Raw genomic sequence first — 26,170 nt, forward strand, 5'->3', positions numbered from 1 at the left:
TGAAGATTCATATGGTGTCTACTGACTAAAGGCGGCCATACACTGTGCGATTATTTCGATCGTTGCATGCAGCTCCATCTCAAACTGTGCGAATCAGTCGTACAGTCAGGCTCACGATTCATGCTCTCACACTGCACGGACCGACGCTCGTATGCGACCTGACTGCTCACACTGTAGGACCATACACCACAGGACGCACCACACGTTCGAGTGTTATATCCGGAAATACAATGTTAAAATACAAAGGAATCCATAAACGTGCATAGACGACTGTGTATTGGCGTGAGCCACGAAATGGTAGTGCTAAACAAAAACCAACGAGCTGCTTTGGAAATACAGGGGTTGGACAAAATAATGGAAACACCTTAAAAAATCAACAAAATATAATTTAATATGGTGTAGGTCCGCCTTTTGCGGCAATTACAGCCTCAATTCTCCGAGGTATTGATTCATACAACTTGTGAATTGTTTCCAAAGGAATTTTGAGCCATTCTTCAGTTAGAATACCCTCCAACTCTTTTAGAGACGATGGCGGTGGAAATCAACGTCTTACTTGAATCTCTAAAACTGACCATAAATGCTCAATAATGTTGAGGTCTGGGGACTGTGCCGGCCATACGACATGCTCAACTTCATTAGAATGTTCCTCATGCCATTCTTTAACAATTCTAGCTGTATGGATTGGGGCATTATCATCTTGAGGTGAAGGTGTTTCCATTATTTTGTCCAACCCCTTTATGTGCCATTATCTGTGGGGAATCAAAAAAGAAGAAAAGACAACGATGTGTTTGGTTCAGGAATTGGTTGTCCAGACGTGGACGGTATGGGCTGTCAATCCTACAGCAGGAACTAGAGGTAAGCTGCAACAGCTAAACTGCACTAGGACAATAGCCAGCTACTGTAAGCTTGTACGCTACTGTACACGTCTGTGTTCGCGCATGCACAGTGTGAGAATTTGAGGCACATCGGTTCGTGGCACTGCTTTGACAGTGTGATACCCTCACGAGGACCGAGCAGGATTTCAAACAGCTCCGTTTTCCTTGCGAACACACGATTGCTGGTCGTGAGGTGGTCGTGAGGTGTTAATCGCTTCTCTTTACCCCATGTACACTGCACGAAGCACGACACGCGATTAGAGGCACATCGGGCCCGATCCCAGAAATAGTCGCACGAGTGAGAAATCGTCTCTAAACTCGCACAGTGTAAGGCCACCTTAACAGAGCCTCCAGACAAATATTTGTTAACTGAGGAGATACATCTCGTATTACAGTTCATGTGGTGTTGTGGACAGTTTACTGTGGCACACCTTTATTTAGTACCTTTATTGAAGACATGTTTACATCACTAGACTTCTTATTATCCCACTTTACTGTGACAGAAAGAGCATGCACATAGAAAATATATGTATTAGTTTTTATAATCAAACACCTGCACACTAGTTTTTCACAGTGTTATCTACATTCAGGCCAGACACAACATGGCTGTTAATCATTTCCAACACAGCACGTGAGTAAATATAGCATATATGTATTTGTATGCACAGAGAGTAATATTTAAACTGAAAGTAAAATATTAACCCTCTTGTTTTGACTGTGAGCCACCCATCACCTGTCTGAGAGCCAACTGGATTTAAACCTCAGTCTGCACATAGTAGTCTAAGCAGCTCTTGCACTTTTTTTTTTACTGTCCTTGTTTCAGCACAGTGAGAGTTAATCTGCTACTTAATACACTCAAAGGGAAAGCACACAGTAACCTGCTTCCTCAGTATGCTGCACCAGCACAATAGTTTTAATCTGGGTAGGAAACCATGTGCTTTTACTTTTGGTATTGTTTTCTTCATTGTGACAACATACAGGTTATAGCCACATGTTATAAAACTGTATATTATTATTATTTTCTTCTTTCTATTGAATGATGCAGTGCAATGAAAAAACAGAGCTTATTTTATCCCCAAAATGGTTACTGGTGATTTAGAGAGGACTTGTGTCTTTACAGGATGACCAATAATAACATGAAATCTTGATGAAAAACTAGTGAGTGTACCTTTAAGCTGTTAATGCTGACAGATCTGGGCTGACAGTCCAGCCTTTTTAAAGCTGTGAGAAAATGTCTGACAAGCAGTTGGAGAAGATGCATCTTTGGATCAGATCATCTTCACTGTGGGTCAGTATCGTCTACACCTCTGACTCTGCCCAAGGTCTACTGCAAAACGGCAGCATGTTGGGTTTCATTATTTCATGACTGGAAGAGTACAAGTAGGCAAGGTCAGACTTATTGAGACATAGACATGATGCTTCAATTAGCCTTGACATAACTTCCCTGCATTTACTTATGTCATTTGGCATTTAATAGAACTATATGTGTTTGTAAACATCAGTGTAATGTAATATAAGATGCATTATTAACTTGATTGTTGAAACAGAAGTTTGGACAGGCATATTTAACACTAATACATTGCCTTTCTTTTTTTATTAGACTTTTTAATGGTCCGGGTACTGATTGCTGTACTTTTGTAAATGGAAGTTTTTCCCATTCTTGCTGTTTACAAGACTTCAGCCCTACTCTGACTATGAAGCCACATTGTTGGAAGTGGAGCGTAGTTAGGTCTGGCACTGTTCTGTTAGGAAAAAAAACAGACTTAAAAAGGCAGCATTTGCCTCCATAAATTCCAAACTATAGCTTCACACTGATGGCACATTTACACACATATGCAGACCCACCGAGTGGACAGCGATGCGGCCCCAGACCATTACAGATGCTGCTTTTGCATCTTTCAACTGCAACAGTCTGGCTGGTCATAATGCCACTTTTTTTTTTTTTTTTTCTGAAAACCAGCTGAAATGTGTACTAATATGACCACAGCTCATGTTTCAATTATCTTTCAGTTCATCTGAATTGAGTTCAGGCTCAGAGAATTGATATAGGGGTCCTCTTCACATTGGACAGTTGCAGGATGCATTTCTGGATGCACTGACAACAGTTTTATTCATCATGGGTGCAGTTTCATATGTGATGCTACTTGAGGGTCTGAGGTCACTCATGAACACATGCACTAAAACAGTGGTTTCTGCTCGTGGCCTTTAAACATTGAGTTTCTCTAAACTCCCTGAATCTTTTCATTATATTTCATTCTGATTGTGAAAGATTGAGTGTGCCCCAAACTTTATGGGATACTTGCCAAAGTGTTGAACCATTATCTATCCTTCTAGATTCTGCCCTTTTAACTTTTAGTAATTAATTGATTGCTGATTTTGGAAGTGTGCAAATTGTATTGTGTTAACTTTCCAGGCATATTTTATAGCGACACTTTTTAGTGTTGATGGCATCAAAATTGTACAGTTTCCAAAATTACAATTAAGTTGGTCAGACAAAACATGAAATTAAATAATTGTTCATCCAAAATCCAGATCTAACTAGTCATAGAGTTTAGTTTTTTTGCATTTGAGGGAAATGTTCCATCTCCTCTGGAAATGGGATTTGTAGGATACACATATGCAGTAAACCCATACAGAAACAAATAAACAATACATGAACAGAAATGACAGAATACAGACACATGTAGATGTACACTCATACCCACTAACATGTTTAGAGATGAGTAAGGACAATGCAGACATTGATAAGCAGGTAGAAGGCACTGATTGTTCTTGGCTACCTGAATACCACTCACATAGTCTAATCTGTCACGAGGTTTAATAAATCCAACCAGTCTCCTCATTGCTGCCAGCTCACCGAGAACAGGATAGATCAGCGAGGTCACTTCAACTCTCCAGGGTGTCTCTTTACTGCAGGAAACAGCCTCAGAGACATGAGCCAGCATTTCCTGTTCGAGTGCACAGTGGACGCGCTCACCTTTCATAACAGCGTGCCACACTGAGAACCTCTAGCTCAGTCTGACCCGGCCCAGGCTGGCCCCCAGACCGCATATCTGCAGCACCAACCTGCATGCCACAGCAGTTTTAGGGGGCAAGGTGGTCCAGTTACACCCCCCAAGGGAGGAATGATGTTCCTGTCGCTGTTTTTTTTTTTTTTTTTTTTTTTCTGAAGGCTGCGTGTGTAAAAGTACATCCTGGGTGACGATGCCAAGAGGAGACTACGTAGCACAGGTCAGCCTCAGGTCAAGCTGTCAGCAAGAAGACTGTTGTTTTCCACTTTTTTCTCTTCCTCAGCATGTTAACATTTTTGTCCAATGTTTATGCAAGATTATAGCAGCCGTTCCCATAGCCAACTCATCACTGAAAATTCCCCTCAACCCTCTCTCATATCCTGATATAGATCATGACATATCCAAAAAATTATACATGTTATGAAATAACATATTTTGTATTAACTCTGCAAATAAATAGTTTAAATGGCCGCATGGACAAGCTACTACTTGATGTATTTTGAGTTCAATACTCAACCTGACCATTACACTCAACTAGATGTTTTTTTTGTTTTTTTTTAGAAATTGTTTAGAGCAAATTTTCAGTTCAGCATTGAACTAATTAGGGCCTCACATGACTATCAATTGGTCTCTAATATATTGCACCTTATTTTTAGTGACATCTGGTATCAGGTCCATCATGCTTAGTGGGCACAACTCCCGGAGGCTCCGTCTGTCACTGAGCAAGAACCTGACTTATATGTGACCCAGGATTGTATTTGCTGTCCAAGCTCAACTGGGTTGATTCATGCTTATTCTAAATGAATATAAAAGTACTACACATCCATTTTCTCAAGATAACTTGTTTTCAGGACTGTAAAGCAGAAGACGAACCTGTGGACATCATGGGTTATGAAGTCTAGTCTTGTTTAGCTCTTTGACTGTCACACAGGCTGCAGACAGTCACCCACTGTCCAGTGTTTGACCCTGTTGCCCCTCTGTGTATTTCGCTCTTGCTGTATGTGCTTAACAATACATTCTTTAATAGAGACTTATTTTCGATGTTGAAAGACAGACAACTGAACGATTATCAAATATTGATTTGCTTTCACTACACTCGTGTCGCACAATTTTAATTTTATAACCATTACAGCAGCTGACAAAAGCAGATGGATCTCTTATTAGAGTAGTTGAATCTGACTACCAGAAATGATCAATTAGCATTTTATCATGAAATGCCCATCCCTTTGAAAAAGGTGATCTGAAAAACTACAAGACAAGATAAAAATCACTGCAGGAAAACCAGTAAATCGATTGTGGTGCTACTTTAGTCTTGCATAGCAAGGTCTGTCTCTATAGTTTGGTGTGCCAGTGTCATAGTTCTGTTTCTTTTTCTTAGTTTTTTAGTGAATATAGGTGATTGTCAAATCAAATTAGAGACAAACACTGTAGCCCAAGTATCGTCATTTGTGGGCTCTGGTTATCTCATTGCTTCCACTCAGGAGTGTCTGCTGAGTGGAAGACTCCTAGTTATCAAATTGGCTTCATATTAAACAGGTTTTAAAATGTTTACATCAGTTCAAACTAGGGATGTAAACAATTAATTGACTGACGATTAATTGTCAGTAAGAATTTGCTCGATTAAATTATTAATTGTCGGTTAATTGCCCTTGTCTACCTGTCCAGACCTGTCCGAAGGCAGCCGGTTTGTCTGCACTGCGACGCCGCGGCTGGAATGGCCAGTCATCGAACCGGATCATGGCGTTGATGAGTTAGAAAGTCTTTATGAACATGGTGGAGCCAAACACAGACCGACCCATCTGTTTGTGGGAGTGGTGCACCCCAGACTAAATACACGCACAAAGGCGGGGTCAGTATCAGAGCATTTTCCATGGAGGTTGGTCTAGTCCACGATCAGTGAGACAGAAGTTGAAAACATCCTCTAGGCTCCTGATCTGGGCCACAGGTATGCCGAACATTATGTCCTGCAGTCACCCCGGTGGACACGGGAAAAAGCGGAGGCAAATTAAAGTTTGCAAAGCTTCAGGGGGCAGGGAAAAGTTTCAGTTTCACTTCTGTGGGGGCATGGACTGCACCGCACATAGTATTATAAGTAGGACGGAATGTGACGCATGCACGTGTGCGTTTACCAACCAAGACGCATGCATCCCCCGACACGCATGTGGTCGAGTACCCCACCCCCACACACCGACGAAACGCACGCATGAACCCCCCCATTACACACCGCCACATCAACAGATGAATTCCACAGGAAACACTGACTATATCCAATGGTTCAATAAATCAGTCATTAAGGAATATGACATTCTTTTTTCATGAAGTATATAAACAGTATTTAACTTTTATTCTTATTGACCATATTGAAAAAGAAATTCAGGTTCTCGAAAATCGCTGCTTATCAATTAATCGTTAATCGATCAATAAGGTCAAGCAACTAATGATTAATGGATTAATTGATATTTTGCATCCCTAGTTCAAACAGTAATGCACAGTGTAATGGCATATTGGATGTAATTAGGAACATTCTGGAGAACCACTCTCCAGGAATCTGTCTGGAAGAACACAAACAACTATTGTCCAAACTATGACAAATGTTGCCGAAAAGGGTGTGATTTGAACAACAATCAACAGCATAATCTCATGATATCACACACACCAAAAGGTAAATAGATCAAAATGTCAGAAAACAATGAATGTGAATGAAAGCCCTTTTATTCAGTTTCTGTCAGGATTTGCTGTTTTTTTTTTTGTTTTTTTTCGGCTGTCAAGGCTTTGGTGATTTAGGGATACTTTGTCATGTAGGTGCCTGCCCCGTTAGCCTCTCAGCCCAGACTCTTATTTTTAGATGGCAGGCCTCCTGGCTAAACACAGCCCCACCTCTGCTTCCCTCTGGAATACAGTAGGTTGTTGTTTTCCTGGTCACAAACGGACGGGGACATGGCGGAGGAAGCAGGACAAGCGTTATGAGGAGGAAATGTGAAGACTTTCTATTTCTGAACAAATGCAGCATATCATTCACATGGCCTATTGGGTCAAAAGCTACAACATGGTTAGGTTTCAGTGTTGTTTTTGGCACATCATCGTACACGTGTGCTCGGGGAGGCCCACTAAAAAGTCTCCTGGCAGCAGAACAATAACACTGGCAGCACAAAGGAAGGTCGGAGAAAGTCAGACCTCAGGGGGATATATTAAAGCCAAGGAGACTTTGCATGTGGATGTTTTCAATGCATTACTCTGTCTGACCAGCTTCTCCTGAGAATCAAGTTTATCTAATCGACTAAATCAGATTGGACGCCATATATAGTTAAAACAGGAAGTGAGTGTAAACAAAGTACTGTAATGTCCTCATTAGGACCCCTAGAGGAAGCAAAGGGTGCTGGGATTCCCCTAATGTTCCCTTCAGTTATAAAATTAACTGCCTGTCCTCAGTTCAGTTTCTTAAAAATAACTGACTAGTGCAGTTGGAATAACATAATCAGGGATGGGATTTTTTTTCAGCTAGAGTAGTTTGATGGATATATGAAGGGATGACACTTGTTTGTTTCAATGTTTGAAGAAATACATTAAACAAGAGTAAGTAGTCATTTCTCCACTGCAGTTAAAGATGGTTAAAGTTCATTTCATGTGTGATCAGAACAGTTATTGTTCTAAGTATTGGGTTTTGTTCTACTTATGCTGGGGTTTATTCTGTCATTTAAACTATCTTTAGGTTTTTGACAACAAATGTAAAAAAAAAAAAAAATTAAAAACTTTTCCCTCTGGTCTAATTTGAATCTTCAGTTGACTTGGAGCTCAAAACCTGAAAAGAATAAATGTACTATAGTAGAAAAATAATAAATCTATCAATTACTATCATTTGGGAGGAAGACACAATTCACTGATTGTTAGATTTGGTCCTGATTAATGTTTTTACTCTTAAATAACAGCGCTGTATAACACTCTATGGATTGCTTTGTCATGTCTCTTTACTTGGACACACTTTTCTATCTATATATATTAGTCCAGTCTTCAAATTTCATTGAATTACACAGTATTTGCTTATATTCATGCAGTTCTGTGCAAAAGTCTTTGGTCAACTTTCCCTGGATTATTTTTGCAGGGTTGTAATATACATAATAAAGGGTTATCCATCCATTCATTCATTCATCCATCCATTCATTTGCGAATGTGGGGAGTTAAATTGAATCCTACCATGCTGGATGTTCTGTGTCCGACGCGTGTCCCGATGTTGCAGCATGGGAGGGCGTACAGGTGCAATGCTGCTACTGCACCACGGGAGGGCGCTATCGTATGATGGCACCACGGGTACAATGCCGCTAGTTGTTGAAAGTCATGGAATTAATTATTCTGTTATTGAAGTTCACAACACAGAGTAAATCTGTCAGCTTGAGACAAGAACACGTGAGAGAATTTAGAATAAGGAAAATAAACATTGAACACATTTTTGCATGATTTTCAGAATGAAGTTAATACTGTAAATATTAAGAAGATAGCAGAAGGAATGCAGAAAAAATCTATTAACATGCCAAGGTTCAATGATAATTCACAACTTCGCCCTTTAAATCCTACATCCTGACAATATAACACCGTTTATGAGATTAATATGGTATCTTAACTCTCCAGAGCTATAGAGACGTGTCACCACTTATTCTTTTTCTTCAGCTCAGGTGCATGTGTGTCTGGTAAGGAGAGAAAACTCTGGACCCTGATAGTTAAGTGTTACTTTTTTGTCCTTGAATGCAGCATCAGATGGTGTGTGCAGTTTGCACTGCTTTGTTGTTGCATAAGAAAAACCGGCTAATTCAGTGAAAAACCGAAATACAGTATCGTGTGATAGAGCAGTTAATACACATCTCATAAACCTAGAAGTATTTTTGTTAAAGGCCTTTTTCAGTTCATAATACTGCATTTGTCTAAATTGTGTTTGAACTGTGAGCTCAGTTTTCCCTGGTGCTGAGGAGCCAGTGCCAGACTTTGTCACCCTTCGTGCATATAAAGTCATTTCAGTAATTGAACTCGGTGTCTCTGCCTGTTATTCTGAGTACATTAAGTTAAAATGAAAATAACTGGCAACTGACAGAGAATGAGAAAGGTTGCAGTACAATTTTCACACAATAATTGACTAGAGTACACTTGTGTATATGTAAATAAAGGTTGTACATTTTTGTGGAAATTGTATTCACAGTTGTGGGACACTGATTTGTGTACCTATCATTTTGATACAAATCATGTCAAAGTTGTATAAAATTGTCTAGAAATACTAGCTTTTGTTCTTGTTTTTTTTATTTTTATTTAATAAAGTTTATTCAGTTCTATAGCACTTATCACAGAAAGAATTCACCAAGTGCTTTACAATAAAATCAGAGGTAAATACACAGGCAAAAAAACACATAACTACATACACAGGCATAAAGACATAAAAGCAGTAATATTTGTTCTCTGTTGCATCTGTGGAGCAGACACCAGGACGCTTCCTACATACTTTGGAAATGAACACATTCTAATACTGATTCTGAAACATGTGAACATCCCTAATGTCTGTCCTCTTTATTTCCAGATGTGTACCCCAGCCAACACACCAGCGACACCCCCCAACTTCCCGGATGCACTGACCATGTTCTCCCGACTGAAGGCGTCTGAGAGTTTCAACAGTGGCAGCGGCAGCAGTCCCATGGCTGCCTCTATGGCCACCTCACCCCCGCCCCCTCAGGTTGGAGGCTGGGGGATGGCACCAAGCGTACCCACCATGCCGCAGCCCCCACAGGGACTCTGGACTCAGGGGCAGCCCCCCACACAGCCTTGCCCCGCCTGGCCCACGGGTGTAAACCACCCCCACGCAGGCGCCGAGCAGAAGGCTAGCGTAGCAATGGAGGCAGAGAGATGAAGGGCTGCATGGGACTGAAAAGCCCCCCACCTCCACCTTTTTGCAGAGGGAGGGGTAATGGGGGCGGTGAATGCAGGGAGGGCGGGATGGGTGGGAGGGCATGGGTAGAAACGGGCTTCAGTCTTTTTTTCCCCAAAACTGATGGGGTGCGGCTAGACGAATGGAAAGAGACAGAAACTACGCAAACCAAGAAAAACTCATCATGGACATTTAAGAAGAAGAGGAGAAAACCAATGCAAATGTCGAATAAAGAAAAAAAAAAAGAGATACGCACACATAGTAATAAGAAAGCAACTGAAATCTTTGTTAGTTTTTTCCTAAGTAAATGCATAGATAAGAGAAATATTATTGAACTATAAAACGGGAAATTAAAAAAAATTGTCACGCCCAAGGATTTTATGTGATGTTCAAGAACATTCAAGGCAGCAAACTTAATTTTCTTTTTTTCGTTTTTAGTTTTTTCCCATCTTTTCAGCCAGTGATTTTTGCCACTGGTGTTTGTGTTTTCTGCGACTGTCTGTGCTGCATGAGGAGAGAGGAAACTTGCGATGCAGTGTTTTAGATTTGACTCGAATCATCACGCACTTGAGTGTGAGTGTGTAAAGCATGTGAGCGGGTGGTCAGTTTGTAATCAAAAAATGTATACACACACACACACATATAGAAATATACACATATACAAAACACACACACACCTTAGCGTTTAGAGGAAACACCATACTGTCATCCCCATCGTCAAGGTGGGACTTTTCTTACCTCACCTGGTGGTCACATGACTTCTTTCAGCCAATCAGGGATTCTTAAACCAACCGTTGCCGTCGACGACGCAGGACATGTTTTTAAAGGTTTTTTTTTTCTTAAAGGCAGCAGCCGCTCTGGCGTACGCTAACTTGATCCTCGCTGCAATGGCTTTTCCTTCAGCGCTAGGCTGACTCAGTTTAAAACCTGGACCCAGACTTCAGTTGTCCACTGTACACTTTTTCTGAAGATTTGGGTATTATGAACATAATGAGAAATCATGGTTTAATATAATATTGTTTATAATGCTAATTATTATGTTTTGTTGAAAGGTAAAGGGAGGTGGCTTTGAAAAATTCTGGGTGGGACTTTTTTTGTGGCGAGAGTGAATCAAAAGCAGCTAAAATGGCTACAGACAACATGAAAAAACATGACTACTCCATATTTGACTCTTTGTAAACAGAATTGCCACTTTGCATGATGTGTTCATAGAGTGTAACATCTTTTGTAGCAAATATACATGATCTGGACACATGTTAAAGGGGAGGGGGTGGAGCTGGGATGGGAGGTGGATCGCATTCCCAAAGCTAGTAGAGAGGCCCCCCTTCTGCTATGCCCCATGGGACCTTACTTTGGAAGAAATATGTATTGTTGACAGTTGTGTGAGAATTTTTTTTAACCCAGTTTAAATTATGTCATTTACATGTATAATTTAATAATTTATATCAAGAAAAATTTAGGGATACACACTGGCGATCTGCAAATAAGACCTTAAGCAAATTTGACCAATATTTGTCTGTTGTGATGATGGTTGTTTCTTAACGACCTGTTAAAAGGAAGTTGGCTGAAGAGCCTGCTTTTGACCAGCTCTATATGTAAACTGTCATGAGATAACTTTAGTTATGATTTGGTGCTATATAAATAAAATTTGATTGATTGATAAAGCTGCATGATTGAATTAAATCAAAATCAGCTTTTGACCAAATTGTTGGCCCAGTACTGGCCCAATTACACAATTGGTGCATCCCTAGTTGTAGGTTGTGATAAAGAAAGTAAAGTAACTTTTAGTTTAGTACAAACAGCTCAGTGGTTTTAATTACTTAATTCTATAATTTGATACTTCGTACTTTGTGGCACAATTCAAATAAGATCTTAAAATGACTTGACATTCACCGCTGACTACTCTCCATACTTTTCCCTCAGTAACTTCCAGTGGGGCAAACCCAGGGGGATGGGAGATGGGCTCTCTATATAAAAAATGCAATAGATGAATATGTCTCTGCAAAGCAAGAGTCAAACATCTGTTTCTGTAAAAAAAAAAAAAAAAAAAAAAAATTGGGCAAGGTGACTTGCAAGATTGGAGAAACAAAAATGTTTATGAGAGAAGAAAGTGGGCATGGGGCAGCTTTGAAAAGCCCACCACTTGTTATTTTGGGACACTACAGACTACTTTATGAAATCTATACACCCTCACATACTGTACTACAGAGGGGTTTTTACAGCGTTTAGGTGTCTAGATGTGACCGGTCCCTGGTCCACTGGAGGGACATTTCAGGGAAGACCCTGATGAAATGGCAATATTTTGAATGCAGGGTCTACCCCCCTTTTTTTTAAGTCTCTCCTGTTGGGATTATTTTTCATTCGATACAAAAAGAAAGAGTAAGAAGATATTTTGAATAGCTGAGGGTCTTTTTTTAAAGAATAAAGAAATGATTAGGGAAATTATGGATATAATAATGAATAAATAACCAACTTCCTTTTTTATTTTAGACTAAACTAATGTTTCAGTTCATCCTTTTCCATGCTCCATACTTTATTTGGTTAAATCTGAGCGTTTCTTGGTGGGCCTGTTCCTAAATGGTTTCTCATATATGTTTCCCCCCCTGTATGACTGTATGAGACCATTCCCACAATATTTGTGGACTACCTGATAATTAACTTATCATTTTTGTGAACCTAAATAAATATTGTATGTCAACCTATTCTGTATGGTTTGCTGTGTGAGTGCTGAATGCAGTAGATTGGATATGATGGTCTATATACATTGTTATTTTTTGTGCTGATGTATAGTTTTATGGGTCTTGTATAAAAGCTGTGTGATCAGTCCAAAATCATCCCCAATCATGGCATATAATTGAAACAATTTTAAAGATGAATTATGTGTTAAAGGTATCTCTTGGGGGGAAAAAAAGAGAGTTTGCCAAAGCAGCTAAATTTACTAGATCCACAAGACTTCATTGTGTTTTTGGAAGACACTTCAGTTAAAATAATCCACCTGTTTTTAACACTGTTTCTCTAGATCAGTCATCTGAAGTGTTGCTATCTGTTTTCAGTCACTGTGGGTTTGTGTCTTTCTCAGTGAAACTGTCATTTGTAGCAACTTATGAAGCTCATAGAATAAGGAATGGTTTCTGTCTACTAAAACACTACAGGGCTTTTATATTGAAAATGCTTAGGGTATATATATATATATATATATATATATGTATATGTATGTATATATCTCTATCTATCTATCTATCTTTATATATATATATATATATATATATATATATACATATACATATACATATATATATATATATATATATATATATATATATATATATATATACACACACAGGGTGGGGAAGCAAAATTTACAATATTTTGAGGCGGGGATTGAAAGACAGTGTATGACCAATTAGTTTATTGAAAGTCATGAGAATTTATTTGCCACAAGAAAATTTACATAATAGAAAATGTTTTTATTCTATGTGTCCTCCTTGTTTCTCAATAACTGCCTTCACACGCTTCCTGAAACTTGCGCAAGTGTTCCTCAAATATTCGGGTGACAACTTCTCCCATTCTTCTTTAATAGTATCTCCCAGACTTTCTCGTAATAGTTTTGCTCATAGTCATTCTCTTCTTTACATTATAAACAGTCTTTATGGACACTCCAACTATTTTTGAAATCTCCTTTGGTGTGACGAGTGCATTCAGCAAATCACACACTCTTTGACGTTTGCTTTCCTGATTACTCATATGGGCAAAAGTTTCTGAAAAGGTATGGATAATAGTGTTAGGTATGATTATGACATCAATATATGTTTGGTTTCAAAACAATTGACGTAGTGCCTGCTGAGAAAAAACAACTAAATGTACTAAATTTTGCTTCCTCACTCTGTATACATATATAGATAGATAGATAGATAGATACAGGGTGTCCCATAAGTCTCCATACATAGGAAAAATAAACGTTTCTTGACATAAACCACTTTTATTTATATAATATGCTCTATATGACTGCCATTTTGTCGGGAACACATTTCAATGCGTGTCCTCCACTTCTGAAGCATTCTTTGGGTTATCTGAAATATAAAGAAATACATGTTAGAACCATATATGTATGGAATGTATTATGTCTCCTATGTATGGAGACTTATGGGACACCCTGTAGATATATATATATATAGATATAGATATAGATATAGATATAGATAGATAGATAGATAGATAGATAGATAGATAGATAGATAGATAGATAGATAGATAGATAGATAGATAGATAGATAGATAGATAGATAGATAGATAGATATTATTGTAGGAAAGCACATAGCAGTACTTGCAGTAAAGAAATCACAAAACAAAGTTGTACCCCTAATATAAGCCTCCTTTAAATAAAGGCCTGGTACCATCTGGAGTTATGGAAATACAGACTCGGACAAAATTACAGGACGTACGATATAGAGCAATAATACAGGCATGTTTCTACTTCTACCTTTATTTTTATCATAATTATTATTCATTTAATTTTCCTGTTTGTCTGTACTTGTTCCAAACCAGATTTATGTTGTCTGATGTCAGAGTTTATTGCTGGGACAGACAGGCCTCAAACAAAGTCAAGTTTCTTTTAATCTGTGGCTAATGAATTCTATTTTAGTGACAGAAAACAATGCAAAGATCCAACAAAATGAAGGCAGTAAAAACATGCAACAAGTCAGAAAAACAAAACCAAAAAAAAAATAACAAGATGGCATTAGTGCAGAGGGCATAAGTTGACAAAAGTGATGTAAAAGATGTAGCACGATGAAAATTACACTAAAGGTGAAAAAGTCAAAAACATAAAAGTCTGAAAAAGTGAAAAGACAGAAACAAAGCAACAGCATGAAAACTGTAAAAGATGAAACAATATAAAACAGTATCTGTACGTCTACTTGAGTAAAGGCACTGTGTACTTGTGTTTTTTTGTAGCCAAGTCAGAGTCCATTTTACTCTTTTTTTGTTTCATGTTAACTCTCCTCCATGTGTGTTTGTGTTGCCTTTATGCAGATTTCCTGCCTGAATCCATTCCATGTGGAAGTAAAGTGGCACCCAAATGACAAGAAATACGGCTATAAAGACTGTGATTTGTCATGCAAAGACAGAGCCACATGATATATTTAATATATACATATATCACATGGTCAAATCCCTACTTGTCAGAACTGGAGACAGTGGAGCAGTGAGTAAATAATGACAGTGTGAAGATGGATGCATCGTACTCTCACGCTTGGCCACCTCTCAGCCAGACACATTTAATACAGTCACCCAGGCAGACTACAAAGTCATGTTTTACAACCCCTCTCAATCTGTCTGTCTGCCTCTGCTTCTCTCCCTATTCAATCTCTGTGATGTTCTGAAGCCAAAGACAAAGAAGAAGGGCTGTGTGACAACCAAGATGGAGGCAACAGCAGGGGAAGCATTCTGAAGAGGGAGTTCAGCTCTGCGGCCGTCGCTATCTTTGCATCCCAAAATCAGAGGCTCTTAGATATAAACACAAACAAACGCCAGCTGTCCACATGCACCCAATCTCCATGCATAAACACCCATCGCACACCCACACATGCCAGTGGTGATGGTGGTGGTGAAGGAGGGATCACTGAGTTCTCCATGTCCTCAGATCACCTCTTAACTGCCTCTATCTTTGCAGGAAATCATCCAGTTTCACTTAGTTTGTTGTGTGTTACGTGTGCCTGTCTAGTGCTGATGTTCCATCAGATGCTGACAAATTTGGCATCATACTGCAATGCATGTGAACATGTGCGGACAGCAGCAGAAATAAACAGTCTGCATAATAGGAAGGCAGTGAGTGTGCATAGTCTTAAGGTCAACGTTGTCTATTACTGAAATATTTTCCCCATTTTTCTTCATCACTTCCTTGTTAAAGCACTTGACGACATATTCAGTGGTACATATATAGGCCACTGGTTAACCTCAGAGGAGATGAAGTTTCTTTACAATTTAAAAAATTTATTACAAAACCAACCAATGAGATATGTTAATCAGATTTGTTCTGTACTCATTGGTTATGTTATGAAAGTTTTTAATCACATTGTGGGATCATGTGCAGTCGAATCATTGGTCCATTGTTCTTCAACGAGAGATCAACTACTGCAAATGTTTACCTTGACCGTTTGACTGAATATGTGGCACTACAACTGGATGACCTTCAACCAACCATCATTTTCCAGGTAGATGGTGCACCACCACACTGGGAACTGCATGTTGGTGGGTTCCTAAATCAAATATTTCCAGACCGGTGGATTGGAAAGGATGGCCTTCCTGGACACCTAGTTCACCACATAATACTCCACTGGATTTCTTTCTGTGGGTTTATGTTAAAGATATCATGTATCAACGGGACATCAGCGACCTGAAGCCAAAGATCACTGATGCCATTGCCACCACTGATAAGTCTATGATACTGTGAACATGACAGGAAATCCAGTACCGTCTTAATATGCTTTGTGCAACTAATGCTGCCCATATAGAGGTGTATCAAATCAAGCAAAAAAACAACAACACAGTAATAATGTAATAATTTCCACAGATGAGTCTATTTATTTGCTTTTGTAATAAATGTGTTAAATTATAAAGAGACTTTATGGACACTCATGTACTTCTACTTCATTTACTCAAGTGGAAGTACAGAGGGCTTCAACTTTACAGCAGAAAAAGTGCAAGTTAAAAAAAAAAAAGGCTTTCTATTTGATGTCTTGAGGTGCATTTTTCATTCCATCTTTCATGTAGTTTGGTTATTTCTTCATAGTGCTTCATGTGTGTTTTGTTACTTCTTGTTACATTTTTGATTGTTGTTCCTGTCCTTTACTTTGTTTTCATCTGGTCCACTATATTGTTTTGATATTGTCTTTTACTTTGTTTATTTTTTCCTCTTTTACATTGTGCTTGTTGTTTTGTTTTTAATGTTTAATGCCGCATCTTTCAAGTCATTTTGGATTTGTTTCATTGTTTACATCAGTTTTGTCCAGTTACATCTTTTATGTCACTTGGTTTATTACGTATACGGTGGTATACAGAGTATACCTACTAATTTTTCAGTCAGCATTGCGTATACCCACTTCTAAATCCCCCTAATGCGCAACATTCAGTTGTATCTGAGTCTAATTTCCTCCGCCAGGAGGTATTGTCATTGCTTTGCTTTGTGTGTTTGTTTGCGTGTTTGTTTGTTAGCAGGATAACTCAAAAAGTTATGGACAGATTTTCATGAAATTTTCAGGGAATGTTGATACTAGCACAAGGAAGAAATGATTACATTTTGGTGGTGATCAGGGGGGACAACGACTGATCTGTCTTGGCGGACTTCTGAGCTCTCCGAGTGCTTTTCTTGTTGCCCATGTTTTCCCCCAGGATGGTGAAGCTGTGATCTGCCCTACTCTGCCTCTAACTGGCTAGTACTCAGTGATTAGATTGGTTAACTTTAGGCATGAGGACTGATGAGCCAATCAGGGGCAGAGTGGGGCAGGTCATGCCGAGGAAAATAATGCTAACTTAGCGCCAGAGCCAGGGCTCTGCTTAGTGCTGGCCACCTCTGGAACCTGATTGGCCACCTCAGGTGCCAGTGCCACCCCAGTTGATTGACAGGTCACTGCACATCTCATTGAAAGATGCACGATTATTAGAAATGCAAATAAGAAAAGCAGAATAAACGTCCTTCAAATCAGTGGCACATATTAAGAGAACTTACTTTCATGGAATACATAGTTATGAGTTAAGTTTTAGGGTGGTTTCAGAATGAGTCACTATTTTAAACTACTGGACATATGACTGCACATTTAGAGAAGACATTTTGTCGCCAATAGTTCAACTATGTGAGTAGACTAATGTTATGAAAGGCTAATGTTATCCCATGTTTGCCTCATGTTGAATACATTTTACATTCATGCAGGTGCTTGTGTGACCAGTAATACCTACAAACTGCTGCTGATAATTTTATAATAGTGAGCAAATACCACTGATGGATTTTTGGGTAAGCTAGATAGAGTAGTCTTACATGTCACTGTTTCTAAAATTGTGTTTTCTGGGCTACTTTCAAAAAAAAAAAAAAAAAAAGGGGAGGAGGGGTTGAGTATACCCACTTCTCCATGGACCACTACACCAGTGGTGTTGATGTTTCTTTAATCTTGTTTGTGTTTTGTTATTTAATTCTCTCATCTTTTACTTTTGGTTTTGTCTTTTCTTTTTCTTTTTCTCCCATCTTATTCTATTGTTTTGGCTCGTTACATCGTCTACATTTATACATTTTACATTTTTTTTTACCATCTTTTCAATAATTTTCTTGTTATGTCATTCTTTCTTTAGTTACTTGTTATATTATCATTTTTGTCTTGCTACAACTTTGATGTCATTTCATTGCCTTGCATGACTTTACTTTTACTTTTTTTTTTTTTTGTCTTGTTTTGTTTTTTGTCTTGTTACATCTTTCACATCATCTTTAATTCAGCCTTGCTGTTTTGTGGAATATTCACAGATTGTCTATTCCATGTTATTGTCCATTCATTTAGGCTAAACCGGTCTTGTTGGGACAATTCCCCTCAAATGTATTACACTGAGCGGTTTGGAAAAGTAGGAAAGACTGATATTTGTGTTAAAAATACTTTCAGTACAGTTAGCTGCAAAACACAGAAACAAAGTATTTGCTTAGCCCTTGCAAAGAGTGCTTTAAGTGGAACTCTGGGTAATTTACTTCTATTTTGGTGACATTTTTAGCTAAGAAAAGCTACAGTGGGGACTGCTGCTCATGCTGACTACCCTATCCTGTTTCTGTTTTAGTCCAAACAAGCTGCCGAAGTAAACAAAACATAAATCACCTCTGACTTTTACACATAACTGGAAAGAACCACCAGACACCACATGTTCATGTTGGAAACAAATATCTATGTGTTTATGTGGATGCAGCGTTTGTCAATAATATGATTAACATGTGCAAATTGCCTTTTGTTAGCATAGTGGCAGTGTTCCAGCTCGGTTCAGTGTATCTGTCCCTCACACTAAACAAGGACATTGCTTTCTGGGTCAGTGCATGGTGTGGACACAACAGCTTCCCAGATGGCTCACCGTCAGTACACCTGTCTCGCGTCATGTCTAAACACTGTGTTATCATCTATTTATTGTACAGCACTCAAAAAGGTTACTGCTGGCAATATTGTGTGTTTATTGCAAACAATGCTAAGCCACTTTGGAGGAGGACACGTTTTACATCAGAGGATGACTTTGTTATACAAGAAATGTTTTTATGGTTCAATTTTTTCTTCTCGTCTCAGAATTTTACAGACGCTCTTGTCCTTGGCTCTTACATGATAAACTCAAAATGCTTTTTCAGACACCTCTAAAGAGAAAAATATTTTATATCTACAGGATATGTACAGGATTTGCTCATATATGATTGTAACAGCAACTTTAAAGGGTCAGAGTGTAGGATTTAAGATGACGCTTCTTTATTTTGTCAGAATATCCTGTACGTAGATCACATGCGTAAACATGCATCACACACCGACAACGACCTTCTGCAGTTATCCCATTACTAGAACATACAGGAACATACCACACACTGCAGACTAGGAGCAGTGGACTTGCCATATCAACTGCCCTGGAAGCAAATGGGGGGGGTGTTGAGTGTCTTGCTCAAGGGCACATCAGCCAATAACTTTCTGTCAGTCTGGGGAATTGAACCGGCGACCTTTTCAATCACAAGCTGATTCTCCTTTTTGGAACAGAATATGATGTTTATAGTCATGTTTTCTACCTCAACCAGAACATCAACTGGATGACAGTCCCCCAAGATGGAGTGAGGTAGAGAAAGTGGTAAGGAAGGCAAGGACAGCTTCAGCTCCAGGTCCAAATGGAGTACCATACCGGCTGTATAAAAATTCCCCAAATGTCTTGCGGTTTTTGTGGAGGCAAATGAAGGTGGCATGGAAGACACAAACCATCCCAAAAGTGTGGCGGAGAGCTAGGGGAGTGATAATCCCCAAGGAGAAGGATGCCTCAAAAATCGATCAATTCCGACAGATTAATCTGTTGAGTGTCGAAGGGAAGGTCTTCTTTAGCATTGTTGCTCAAAGGATGACAATCTACCTAAAACAAAACAACTTGATTGACACGTTGGTCCAGAAAGCTGGCATACCCGGTTTCTCAGGATGCTTAGAACATACGAGCATGATATGGCACCAGCTCCAATCTGCCAAAAGGGAAGGAAGAGACCTGCATGTGCTATTCCTAGACCTGGCCAATGCTTTTGGATTGGTCCCCCATTCCCTCATCTGGACAGCCTTTAATTTTTTCCACACCCCAAATACCATCACAAACCTGGTCAAAAACTACTTCAAAGACCTGCAGTTCTGTGTCAAAACAACAAAATATATAACATCACGGCAGTCACTAGAGGTAGGAGTAATGGCAGGATGTACCATCTCCCCACTAGCCTTCACAATGGCAATGGAGGTGATCATTTGAGCGTCCAAGTGGGTGGTTGGAGGAGAACGTCTGCAGTGTGGACAGCATCTATCTCCCATTCACGCCTACATGGATGACATGACGACCGTAACATCTACCGTTGCATGTACAAAACGGCTGCTTGAGAAACTTCAGGACAACATCGCATGGGCAAGGATGACACTGCTAGGTGCAAATCCAGGAGCATATCCATCAGCAAAGGGAAACTTGTGGACCAGAGATTCTGCATTAAGGATACACCCATCCCTCTGGTGTCAGAGCTACCCATTAAGAGCTTAGGGCACTGGTACAACGAGAGCCTCAAAGACTCAGACCAGATTGATCAGCTGAGGACATAAACCATCAAAGGTCTTACCAGCATAGACAAGACCCTGCTTCCTGGCAAATTGAAACTGTGGTGCCTACAGTTTGGATTGCTACTCCTCCTGATGTGGCCTTTAACAATCTATGAGATCCCCATGACCAAAGTTGAGATGCTGGAGAGAACAGTCAGCTCTTACATCAAGAAGTGGCTTGGTCTTTCCCGTTGCCTCAGCAATATCGGCTTGTATGGGCACCAGGCCCTTAAACTGCCTGCCTCTGGCCTCACGGAGGAATATAAATGTGCCAAAGTGAGGTTGAACATGACCCTGAACGAGTCTCAGGATGACACGATCCGAGCAGCTGCCCCCATATTGGGAACTGGCAGGAAATGGATCCCATCAGAGGCCATACAGCAAGCAAAATCAGTGCTCAGACATGGAGACATTGTCGGGCAGGTGCAGCATGGGAGAAGTGGGTTTGGACTTGGAACAAGCCGACCCACATGGCACAAGGCCACAGCTACCCAGAGGAGAAAGCTGGTCGTTGCTGAGGTTCGACAGCAGGAAGAGGCAGCAAGATGCGCAAAGGCAGTCTCACAGTCCAAATGCCCTGTTTGGACTGTGAGACTGCAGTGGACTAGCTGGGAAAACCTGGAGCATCATAAGCTCACGTGAAGGGACCTGTGGGAGATGGAAGGAAGCCGAATCAGCTTCATTATCAGAGCCACCTACGATGAGCTTCCTTCACTCAAGAACCTACACCAGTGGCTAGGAGAGGATCCATCATGTGCTCTCTGCAAAACCCCTGCAACACTCAGGCACATTCTCACCGGATGCAAAACCAGTTTGTCCCAAGGCCGGTACACCTGGAGACACAACCAGGTCCTACGACAACTGGCGATCATCCTGGAAGGAAGAAGAACAACTAACAACGCCCTTCCTCCCCCAGTGCCCAGACAGCTGAACACCATCCCGTTCATAAGGGCAGGGCAACTCTCAGCAACAACAGCTGCTAGAGTGGAAACGACCTTCCTGGCCAATGCCCGTAATTGGAAAATGCAGGTTGATCTTGACCAGAAGCTCATCTTTCCCCCTGAGATAATTACAACTAATCTCAGACCAGACCTGGTCTTATGGTTAACATCGCAGAAGTCACTGCTCATCGTAGAACTGACTGTACCATGGGAGGCTGCAGTCAGTGAAGCATATGAACGCAAACGCCTGAAATACTCCGACATAACAGCAGAGGCAGAACAATGTGGCTGGCGTGCCCATGTGCTTCCCGTGGAGGTCGGATGCAGAGGCTTTGTTGCTGGATCCACAACCAAGCTTCTGAAGGGGATGGGAGTGCGAGGACAGGCCCTTCAGCAAGCCATCAGATCACTGTCGGAAGCCGCCGAGCGCAGCAGCAGCTGGCTGTGGATAAAGAGGAAGGACCCCATCTGGGCTGCAAAGTGACCACCGGGGGTAAAAGCCGAGGGGGGCACACCAGGGACACTTGGTTGAGCCCTGTGGAGATGTAGTAGGCCTATCAACGAAACATCAATGAAGCAGGGTGCCCACCTGAAGACCCCAGTGAAGCTTTTACCCCTACCCCACTCGTCATCAAGTGCCATTCAATCAGGGATTGTAATACCAAGTCCTATGTGCTCAATAGATCTACCCATGTCTGTCAAACCGCCGGCGTACCTTTTTTTTTTTTTTTTCTTTACAGTGCCATCGACACTAACTGCCATCAAGCCAGGTAAGTAGCCGCCATCGATCCAAACCGCCATTGTGGGCCTATCAACGAAACATCAATGAAGCAGGGTGCCCACCTGAAGACCCCAGTGAAGTTTTTACCCCTATCCCACTCATCACCATGTGCTGATCAATTAGGGATTGTAATACCAAGTCCTATTAGCTCAACACTTCAGTAGAGGATGATCATGTCAAAATAAGAATTATTGTGTTTTATTGCCTTAGATGATGAGTCATTAGGTTTTTTTGTTGGGGTTGCCAATTGTTTGTCAGGGTGAAATATCTACCAAACATACCATATGTGAATTCACTGTTCTAATTGATGTTGAGGAAGAGTGTCCTCTGGAAGAGCCAAATCATGTTGAACTCTGCAATGCAAAGTAAAAGTCAGAGGACAGACCTCAGTTGTAAAAGACATGAAATGAAAATATTTGTTGATATTATGCAAAACAGATATTTTTCTCTATGTTTGGCCACGTAAACCGCATAATCGGTTTGTGTACACTCGTGTCCAGGGAAAACAGATTAGAAAACAATGGTGTCATGCTCCATTTTGTTCATGTCTGTTATGGCTTTGTGTAATGAATCTGTACCTGAAACATCAAATCCAGGTCTATAAACCAGTCCATGACCTGCAGTAGATTGAGGTCAGCATGGATACCTTTGAGGGATGGACTCAACTGGCGTTATGGACAAATCATGTAAAGAATACACTTTCACAACCCTAACCAACACTTAAGGACACAGAGATATTTGGTAAAACAAAAGTCTTGTGGACAATGTTTTTAAAGCAGAGGAAGAAAATATGTTTCGAAAAATGTCCAGTTAGTGTGATCAAAACAGTAGAATAATGTGCTATATCTACAGAGGGAGGGGGTCAACTTTGAATTCAAGATGTAGCACTGCCACATTTCTGTGGCAGCTCAGACTAGATATCTTTTTTTATTGTCCTTCAGCCACTATGTGTGAGTATGGGCCAGATATCCCTTTAACCCCTGAGACATTATTTCAATGAAATGAGCTGCTGTGAATTTGCATCTATAAAAGTCTAATAAAAGCTGCTGTGAACATGTGCTTTTGATCCTTTTCTTCAGTGGTTTTGCTTTACTGTATGTTTTAGGGTCAAAACAGGGTGGAATAACAGAAAAAGACAAAGAGAGGAATTGAAGTTTTACAGGTTTTTACTAAGCAAGGCCCTCAGAATGTACATCAGTAAGAGATTTAGGATGTTTAACATGAACTGTGAACTAACTACAGGAATCATCAAAAAGGAAAGTTTTTAGCGTACTCTTAAACACAGATGGTGTCTACTTCCCTGACTGAGGCAGGGAGGTGCTTCCATAATCGACAAGCTTGATAGCTGAAGGCTCTAGACCCCATCCTACTTTTGGAGATTCTAGGGACCACCAGTGCACCTGCTTGTTCAGAGCATAGTGCCGTAGATGGATTGTACGGAACTAAAAGCTCTTTAAGATAAGTAGGTGCCTGGCCATGAAGGGCTTTGTAAGTGAGGAGTATTTTCAAGTCTATCCTAGCTTTCACTGGGAGCCAGTGAAGAAAAGCCAACAAAGGAGAAATATGGTCTCTGATACTGGTTCTACAAGCAGTAGCATTCTGGATCAGCTGAAGGGTCTTTAAGGACTTTTTGGGACAGCCTGAGAGAAGTGAGTAACAATAATCTAGTCCTGATGAAATAAAAGCATGGAATATTTTTTCTGCATCATTCTGTGTTAAAATGTGCCTAATTTTAGCAATATTACGCAGATGAAAAAAGGCAGTTCTAGAAATCTGTTTAATGTGTAAGTTAAATGATAAATCCTGATCGAAAATAACACCTAGATTCCTCACAGTGGGCTAAAAAGCCCAGGATGAACAAACCAACCATTGGCTCTAGAGAAGACCTTTTGTTTCTTGAATGTTTAGCAGCCACCATAGCAGAGGGTGAAGTTAGGGTTTATTTGGTTGCAATTTGGTCCTTCACAGCAAGATGGCACCAAATAGCACGCAGAAAAGCTTTATTAGCATACTACACTCAGATACAGGTATCACTTACTTTAGGAAAATAAGGGACAAAATACAGATTGACACAGGAAAAGTTTTGGGCCTGATAGGCATTAGACTATTTAAATATGCTCTAGACATGGACAAAAAGGCAGAGGGACATCAGAGGACACTGCTCAGCCTCACAGTGTGTGTGCTTGTGTGTGTAGGTGGGCAGGAGAGCAGAACGGACACAATGACTTTGGGTGCATTTGTAACCTGGCACCTCACCTCCTAACATTCCCTCTACATGAGGAGGCCCTGGCTCTGTCTGCACTGAACAAGCTGCAGGTAGCAGCAGGAAGTAGGAAAGGTGACACTCCTGCACACACATAACACATACAATACATTCACAAAGCACCTGGCAGAACCTGGGTGTAGAGAGGGTGTGAGTGAAAGGGTTAGAATATGAGTCAGACTGACAAGATGTTCAACCAGGAGGGAAACAATGGTGATGTGTGATAGTTGCAAGGTTTCATATAGAAGATGATTCCTTAAGTTTTAGATGTGGTTTTGCTGTATGTAGACAAACATGTAATATAGTCTGTGATTTTCTCAGAATGACTGTTGGAGAATGCTTTTCCTGATGGAGATAGAAGATAAGAGGTTGAGCTGTTTTTGACTGTACCTTGGGAAAAAAGAATGACAATGATAAAGATCCAAGATTCATTACGTGAACAATGCATCCTGTTTGGTCAGTGTCAGTCAAAGTTCAGTGCATGTAGAAATGACTTGGAAAATGAGCAGCTGTGTGTCTAATGATACAGCATCAATCATTCTGTCTGTGTTCAGCTGTACGCTCTCAGATCTTGGTTATACTTTCCAAGAACAGTTGTACTTGACTCAATGAGATGTTCATTCATTCATTTCATTTAAAAGATCCAAGTATAAGAACATTACATTTTGCATTTACATAATGTGAAAAGGGACACCCTGAGAAGCTAATGAGCTTTTGAGAGGGGCCCAGTCAACTTAAAAATGTAACAAGTGATCTGTAATTTAATGTAGCCACAGTGGCTCCATCGCAGTCAATATGTCACATAAAGGGGTAGCCTACTTGTTGAGTTTTTAAAATATAATTAAGAAGATTTCTCCTATCATGTACATGCAGCTTAATTATTTGGAGGCTCTGTCACACATACTCTTTCTAACTTTGTCAAACTTTGAGTGATGCTAACTTGTCTAGCCAGAGTTAGCATCTGTTTTAATAGCTTCCACTGTTCCACTGCTTATATACATATATATATATATATATATATATATATACACAGGTTGGGGAAGCAAAATTTACAATGAACATTTAGTTGTTTTTTCTCAGCAGGCACTACGTCAATTGTTTTGAAACCAAACATATATTGATGTCATAATCATACCTAACACTATTATCCATACCTTTTCAGAAACTTTTGCCCATATGAGTAATCAGGAAAGCAAATGTCAAAGAGTGTGTGATTTGCTGAATGCACTCGTCACACCAAAGGAGATTTCAAAAATAGTTGGAGTGTCCATAAAGACTGTTTATAATGGAAAGAAGAGAATGACTATGAGCAAAACTATTACGAGAAAGTCTGGAAGATACTATTAAAGAAGAATGGGAGAAGCTGTCACCCGAATATTTGAGGAACACTTGCGCAAGTTTCAGTAAGCGTGTGAAGGCAGTTATTGAGAAAGAAAGAGGACACATAGAATTTTCTATTATGTAAATTTTCTTGTGGCAAATAAATTCTCATGACTTTCAATAAACTAATTGGTCATACACTGTCTTTCAATCCCTGCCTCAAAATATTGTACCTTTTGCTTCCCCA

At 40.0% G+C, this 26,170-nt stretch overlaps 1 protein-coding gene across 1 annotated transcript in view; it reads left to right on the forward strand.

The window, feature by feature from the left end:
* Positions 1-12,490, forward strand: part of ubald1a (UBA-like domain containing 1a) — a 28,241-nt gene extending 15,751 nt beyond the window's left edge. Inside the window, exon 3 of the mRNA XM_030163504.1 lies at positions 9,444-12,490. Coding sequence (XP_030019364.1) covers positions 9,444-9,770 — 327 coding nt within the window. The 3' untranslated portion in view covers positions 9,771-12,490. The remainder of the gene's footprint in view (positions 1-9,443) is intronic.
* Positions 12,491-26,170: the final 13,680 nt, after the last annotated feature.

This window comes from Sphaeramia orbicularis, chromosome 19 (genome assembly GCF_902148855.1).
Source record: "Sphaeramia orbicularis chromosome 19, fSphaOr1.1, whole genome shotgun sequence".
In the NCBI taxonomy this organism is placed as follows: Eukaryota; Metazoa; Chordata; class Actinopteri; order Kurtiformes; family Apogonidae; genus Sphaeramia; species Sphaeramia orbicularis.